This window comes from Crocodylus porosus, unplaced genomic scaffold (genome assembly GCF_001723895.1).
Source record: "Crocodylus porosus isolate Cpor-Errol unplaced genomic scaffold, CroPor_comp1, whole genome shotgun sequence".
NCBI lineage: Eukaryota > Metazoa > Chordata > Crocodylia > Crocodylidae > Crocodylus > Crocodylus porosus.
The window spans coordinates 30,355,513-30,362,531 of NW_017728950.1; the positions used below are offsets into that span (position 1 = coordinate 30,355,513).

The 7,019-nt window shown below is 48.6% G+C and overlaps 1 protein-coding gene across 1 annotated transcript; it reads left to right on the top strand.

Moving 5' to 3' along the window:
- The first annotated feature begins 3,926 nt into the window (after positions 1–3,926).
- MRPL50 (mitochondrial ribosomal protein L50) lies at positions 3,927–5,084 on the top strand. The gene is made up of 2 exons (XM_019555108.1): positions 3,927–4,018; positions 4,109–5,084. Exons 1-2 carry the CDS (start codon positions 3,957–3,959, stop codon positions 4,488–4,490), a joined length of 444 nt encoding a protein of 147 aa, XP_019410653.1. The 5' UTR covers positions 3,927–3,956; the 3' UTR covers positions 4,491–5,084.
- Positions 5,085–7,019: the final 1,935 nt, after the last annotated feature.

Consider the following 7,019-nt stretch of genomic DNA (forward strand, 5'->3'; position numbering starts at 1 on the left):
GGGAAGTGAGGGTGAGGGACACCCTCCCCAGGGACACCTCAGTTAGCAGACCTGCCTAAGGGGGGGGTCCCAAGGTTACTGGCACATTGCCTCGCCTAGTGTGTCGGCAAGGGTTACATTACAATTGCTGGGGGCAAAGAGAGGATGGGGGAGAGAAGCTGGCACTAGATCCTGTTCAGGGAAGGTAAGTGATCCAGCTGCCTGTGCCATTGGTTTGCTGAGTGTGTCTGGTGGGCTGTGTGTTTGGGGCATGTGCTCTGAGAAGCTGGGAGTGATTGCTGACTGCTGGGTGACTGCTGCCCTACAAGAAGCCCTAACAAGGGACCTGAGCCAGCAGGAAGCAGCTTTTCAGCATTCTCAAATATATTTATTAATTACATCTATTCTTCAAACATTTTTCTGCAAATAATTCTTGATCTTACAAAAGCATTTGGTATAAGATAGTTGAAGGATGTTTTGAACAAACCCAAGTCATGTGGCACATAGCAACGCATTAATGGCATATTTCTGTTTTCAGACTGGAACAATTGGGATTTCCAAAGCAAATGTTCTGAATTTAGAAATTAAAAATGTGCTTGCTGAAAATATTCTCCAAAATTAGTCTATAGTGACCTTTTTGTGACCATTCCTGCCATAAAACTAATTCATTACACCAGTGTAGAAGGCAAACACAAAAGAAGGGTAAACACCATCACAACCTCAGAACCAGCTCCACCGCTGATATACATTGGCCTGTTTGCATTGATGCTAATGGAAGGTGACATTAGCTTAGACTCATGTAAGTTTTGTGGTCAGTTAGTCAAATTCTTTACTCTGTTAAAACTACGAATGCTTGCAGGAAATGGTGAACAGTAGTCACTGTGGTATCTAAGATACAACTATATAGAAGTTTATTGATGAATACTAAATTCACTCATCACAGCTCAGCTCCTTTCAAGGAAAACTGTTTTGGGGCTCCCCAGAAAGAAGCCTTGTCCTGTTCCCCTCCTTAAGAACCCTTCTGTAGTCCAGACATTGACTCTTTGAGGAGCAAGTCTCTGGTTTGAAGACCCTGGTTATCCTCTGTCCCTGGCTATTCATAGCACCAAAATCAAAGCGCTCCTTCTTTGATCAGTTCCTGAGAAAAGGTGTTTGCCTCTTCAAAGTATGCAGGAGAAGGGGGGTGTTAGGCTGCTGACACCCCAAACAGCACAGAAGACCAAAGACTCTTCTGTTTCCAACAGCCTTTATTGTGCTGCTGTATTTTGCATTTTCCCTGTCCTCTCTCAGACTTCCACTTACTCTATCTCTGTCTTCCCTGAGATGACTCCTTTCTCTCTATGACCCTCCCCCAATTCCCCAGCTCCCTCAGAGCCTCCTTTTTAACTTAGGCACACTGGGCCACATTTGCAACAAAATGGTTACAAAACTATGGAATAAATCTTGTGACTAAGACCCACCCAATCCAATGAAACATGAAGGGGAACCAATCAGAGAGCAGCAGCCTCCTGGGCCTGCTGCTACGCCCAGACTGATATCTTCCCTTGAGTTGACAAGTGCATCTAGATGTCTTATTTTGAAACTATTTGTAGCTATGTGTGTTCATAGCGAACCCTTCAAGTGTTCTCCGTAAGACCTCCAGGCTAGAACTCATCCCACTTAGCTCTCTGGTCACATAGCTATAGATGTTAAGTGTTGGCCATCCTGAAATAGCTGATCAATTCTGCTCAGATTCACCAAATAATACTGGCTGAAAAAAAACTTGTCACCAAGCTGCCCACTTATTTGTCCTCCTTTCTTCCAGTAGCTATAGCTCTTACCCATGATGAATTGGAATCAGGTTCAACTCCTTCGTCTACTGGGGTTTGAACTTACAATCTCCCAGACATTGTCCCTAGAGGTGTGTGAGGCCCAGTGTATATCAGCCCATATGGGCACCAAGGGGAGGGGGGTGGCAAGTGGCTGAAGCAGCAGAGCCTGTACAGCATTGTCCGTGGGGCCCCCAAAGTGCAGGACCCTAGGCAGTTGCCCTGATTTGACCCCACTAGGAATGGCCCTGCTCCCATATGAAGGCTATAATAAGGTACTTTAGTAAGGGGCTTCTCATCTTTCTGGATTAAGTTGTTCAACTATACATATGCTACTTAAACATTTATTGTATCAAACAATAGGCAGAGGAGAATAATTCTTTTGCCAGGCAGTTAGGATGCTCGTGTGCATTTTAGTTTGCTGGGTGTTAGATGCTGGATTATTTATGCGAATGAAAACAAAGAAGGTGGCAAGTTACAAAAGCTTTTTTATTTTCAAACCACCTCTTTATAGCATACAAGGCAGCCTGGCTCAGGACTGGCAGTACTGGGGAGTTAAGGTTAAGGAAGCCGAGATGCCCAGAGGAATGTGCATCAGAGCAGATCAACTGCATGTGGAATGGGAAGTGATGGCCCTGATTTGGCACCCAATGTCAGCAAACCACTTCCATTAGAGGCACTATCAGAGTGAGAACGCAGGTTTTCAGGATCTGCCCCTGGCAGAGCTCCTGGCCTCTGATACAAATGTTCACTGCACAGGGCCCCCCAGTCTAGTTCAAGTAGGAGCCATTTCCCATCATGCCCTTCCCCAAGTATCTCTTCCAACATGCTAAACACGATTCATAAGATAAACCCAAAGATAGGGATCCATAGTGTTAAAAATATGCTACCCTTTTGTGGTCTGAGTTTTTTGCAAAAGAAGAACTGCTGATTTTTTACTACAGAAAAATAATACAAGTAAAAACTAGAAATTAGCATTTTCTGATGGGTGCTTTGAGTCTAACAAGGAGTGCCTTGAATCTAAAAAGGTTGAGAATTACCTATAATGCTCTGTCTGTCTGTGTAGGAGGAAGAATGCTGGAAGGAGTATTTTGATATTTCTCCTCAAGGTTGTTGTTTTTGTTTGAGTTTTTTCCCTGTTTCTCACCCTAGAAATATCAGGAATGCGAGGTAGTGGCAAAGCTGGGAACTGACAGAACCAAGCAACTGCAGTTAAAGGTTTAGCAGAAATGCATCTGTTTTCAGCCTCTTCCATTCTTTCCCCCTTCACCCCGTGTCACTGGGAGGTGGGTGGGGGGAAGTTACACTGTCAGGCATTTATTTTGGTTAATTTTCTTCCCCTCCAAGGGCACTTTCAAATAAACCCCCTTTTCCTCACACTACTGGCTCATCAGCCTTGAGGGCCTAAAATTCCTGGCCATGGGGCTGTTCTGCCAACTGGCCCAGGCACAACACAGGTTTATCATCTTGTGAAGCAGTTTGCAGGTGCGATAAAGCCTGGTTCGTTTGCTCCTCCTTTACAAGATCTTGGTCGTGAAGTTAAGTCTAAGAAGCCTGTTGATACACAGACAATTGTTCCTCCTCAGAGGCCACGGCCTAGATGAGGGGGCGTCGGTTGAAAGACATGGCTCTTTGGCTAAACATGATGTCTTAGACCAACTAACATTGTGCAAGCTTTCGAGCACAAACACCCGATGTTTCTCCTCTGGCACCTGGCCTACACAACAGCTCTTTCGCCAAACTGGCTAGTACTGGATCATGCCCTGCCCGGCACCCCGCGGCCTCTCTGAAAGGATGCCGTAGGGCGCCATGGCCTCACTGCGCGAAGGACGAACGTCTCCCCGCCCCCCCAACGCGCTGTGCTACCGCGCACTCATCTCCCTGCAGCAGCTTTACCACCCCACCCCTCATCGCGCCTGCGCACAACGCAGAAAACGCCTCAACAGGAGCGGAGCCAACGCCGAGCCATGACGTCACAATAAGAAGGGCAGGGGTACCATTGATTGGCATCCGGGGGACAACTCCAGACTGAAACTGGGCGGGGCGAGGGAGACCCGCTCCTGCGGCCTCCCCGCCCCCAACCTACCCCGTTTCGCCCCTCCAAGAGTGTACCGCGGTGGCGCAGCTACTTCCGGGGTAAAGCGGAGCGGGCTTCCTGCCGGCTCGAAGATGGCGGCGGCGCTGGCGCGGCGGGTGGCAGCGTTGCGCGGGGCATTGTGGGGCGGCCGCAGGTGAGAGTTGGGAGGGACGGAGGGCGAGCGGGGAGCCCCAGCCCCAGAGAAAGACGTGACAATCGCGCGCTCTGTCTTTGGTTCCCGCAGGAAGCAGGAGGCCGAGGCCAACGCCGCCCCCCCCGAGGACGCGGAGCCCGACCTGGCCTGCCCGCCGCCGCGCAGCAGGCGGTACGTGCCCCCCGAGAACCTGTCCCGTCTCCTGAAGGCCCGCGTCCGGGCCCTGGCGGGGCCTGCGCTGGCTGCTGACTGGCGGCACACCCCCCTCAGGGACCTCGGGCTCAGGTACAACCTCCTGGCACAGCTGGCTGCCGAGTTGGGCCACACCGTCCCCAACTCACAACTCCACCAGATGCGCACGGCCCAGGACGTCTTGAACTTCTACAGCATCCCTGTCAAGGACGCATCGAAATTTGATGAGCTGTGTGCAGCGGATCTGCCGCCGAACCTCAAGATCACCTGGGAGTATTGAGCCCTACCAGCAGGGAGCGGCGCTGGTTGGCCTGACGTCAGGGGAGACTCGTGTTGCAGGGACAACGCAGCAATGACCTTAACATACACTGGCTCTGTCAGAAGTTGGCTTTTATGACTTCATTTTTAGAGAGTGCTGGTGCTTCGTTATGCAACAGTTTTGTTGTAATAAAACTACTAACAGGAGGGACTAACTTTGGCATTTTCTTTCCTCGTGTCCCCATAAATGTCATTTAGCAGGATCCGCATTGCATAGTGGCTGTGTGCTCCTCACAGTCAGCTGAGGCAAGGTCCAACACGCTCCTTGATAGTGAGGGCAGCGTTCTTGACGGCTGCATAATTTTAATCACTTGCACCACAGCCAGCGGATGCTGGAAGTGGGGTAAGGAAAGTCTTATTCTCTTTTCTTCCTGGTCAGCCTTCTCTGGATGGGGATGCAGATGTGTGTGCTGCCAGGATTAATACATTTCAAAGTTACTGTACTACCTTTGAAATGTAGTTGGGTTGCCCCTAAAAACAGGTTTTGTGAGTAATACAAGACTCTGACTGAATTTTGCTGGCCAGTATATAGTCAATTTCAACAGCCATGGCCAAAGTTACCGCTTTACAGTATTACTAAGATTTTCAGGTTAACATTATTATTAAATGTCTAGGAAGGAGTCCTTCCCTCTCACGTGCAGCTGTGTTTGTTGGTTCCTGGGGTGGCTGCTTAATATGATTGTTACTCAGTTCAGTAGCAAGTGGGTCTCCTCATTCATCTTGTAGGTGTGAAGGGCAGGTAGTGATAGCCTGTGCTCTTTATATCCCATCAAAAAGATGCATAAGAGAACAAGAACAAATAGTTTGTAAGAAAATGAAAAATAAAAGGCAGTGGTGAAATATTAATGCTGGTTTAAATGGGTGCTTTTGTTTTGTTCTGTATTGCCCAGCTTAAAGGCTCATTGTGGACCTGCTTGAGCATGTATCTGATTGGTGTTACCTCTTTCTGAACCACGTGGATATCATCCAAAAAACCTTTGCTGCTTAAATATTTCTTGGACTGTTGTAGCTACAGCAACACTCTCTAACCTTACTGTAACTTCTCAGGTTCTCCTGGGAGCTCCGTGTCCATAGCACATTCCACTGAGTACAGCCCATCCTGGGCTGGGAAACTCCCTTCTCATTGGCACAGAGACAGAAAGGGATCTTGGAGTTATTATTGATTCCAAGATTTACATGGGCTGCCAATGTGAGGACGCAGTCAGAAAGGCTAACCGCACCTTGTCATGCATCCACCTATGCATCACAAGCAGGTCCAAGGAGGTGATCCTCCCCCTCTATGCAGCACTGGTCAGGCCACAGTCAGTGCAGCGTCCAGATCCGGGCGCCACACTTCAGGAGGGATGTGGCCAGCATTGAGAGGGTCCAGAGCAGGGCCACTCACATGGTGAGGGGGCAGCAGGGCAGGCCCTACAAGGAGAGGCTATGGGACCTGAACCTGTTCAACCTCCACAAGAGAAGGCTGAGAAGGGATCTGGTGGCCATCTATACGCTTACCGGGGGGACCAGCGGGGAACGGAAGAGTCCCTGTTCCCCCAGGCACTACCAAGAGTAACTAGGAATAACCACCACAGGTTGATTGAGAGTAGGCTCAGGCTAGACATCAGGAAGCACTACTTCACAGGGCGGCTAGGATCTGGAACCAACTTCGAAGGGAAGTGGTGCTCACTCCTACCCTGGGGGTCTTCAAAAGGAGGCTAGATAATCACCTAGCCGGGGTTGTTTGACCCCAGCACTCTTTCCTGCCCATGGCAGGGGGCTGGACTTGATCTGTTCAGGTCCCTTCTGACCCTACCAACCATGAAGATTTCCAGAGTTCCCCTGCAGTGACTGAGGGTTTCACAGAAATACTTAGGTTTTATGTAAACAGGTGGAATGAGTGACTAAGTTGTAAAATACTCTTCCATATTAAGGAAGTGTGAAAAATGTCCATAGATCTTGTCAGATCTTAATCTGTAAATGACACCTATGTGTTATTGTTTAAATAGAAGGGATCCAGTAAATTCCAAATATACGAACTTGCTCATCATCCATGAGAGGTGGGAAAGGGGTTGATGCTACTGGACAGTTCTCAGGATGCTTAGATAATAAATAGACGCTGATCTGATAACCAATATTTAGTAATAATGCAAAGCATTTCAAACTACTGACATAAATAAACCTTTTGTTGTTTTTGTTTGTTTTACATTTATAACATGCATACAAATTAGCTGTAGTTCAAGTGCCCCCACCGCAATTTCTGTGTGTGGGGACAGAGACAGTAGATGCAGTGGCACTTTAATTAGACTACCTCTCAGAGCCGGCCTAACTAAAGCACCGCCCCCACACTCCCAGGTCACATATAAAAGTGCCTGTGCCAGTTGGAGCAGGCAGGGCTAGTCTAGCTGTGCCTATGACTGGCTGTACAGAGCCCTTTAGCCGCCCCGCTGTAGTTCTAAATAGAGGTGCCTATTGGATCGACGCCAATAAAAGGGAAATGACATTATCAGCC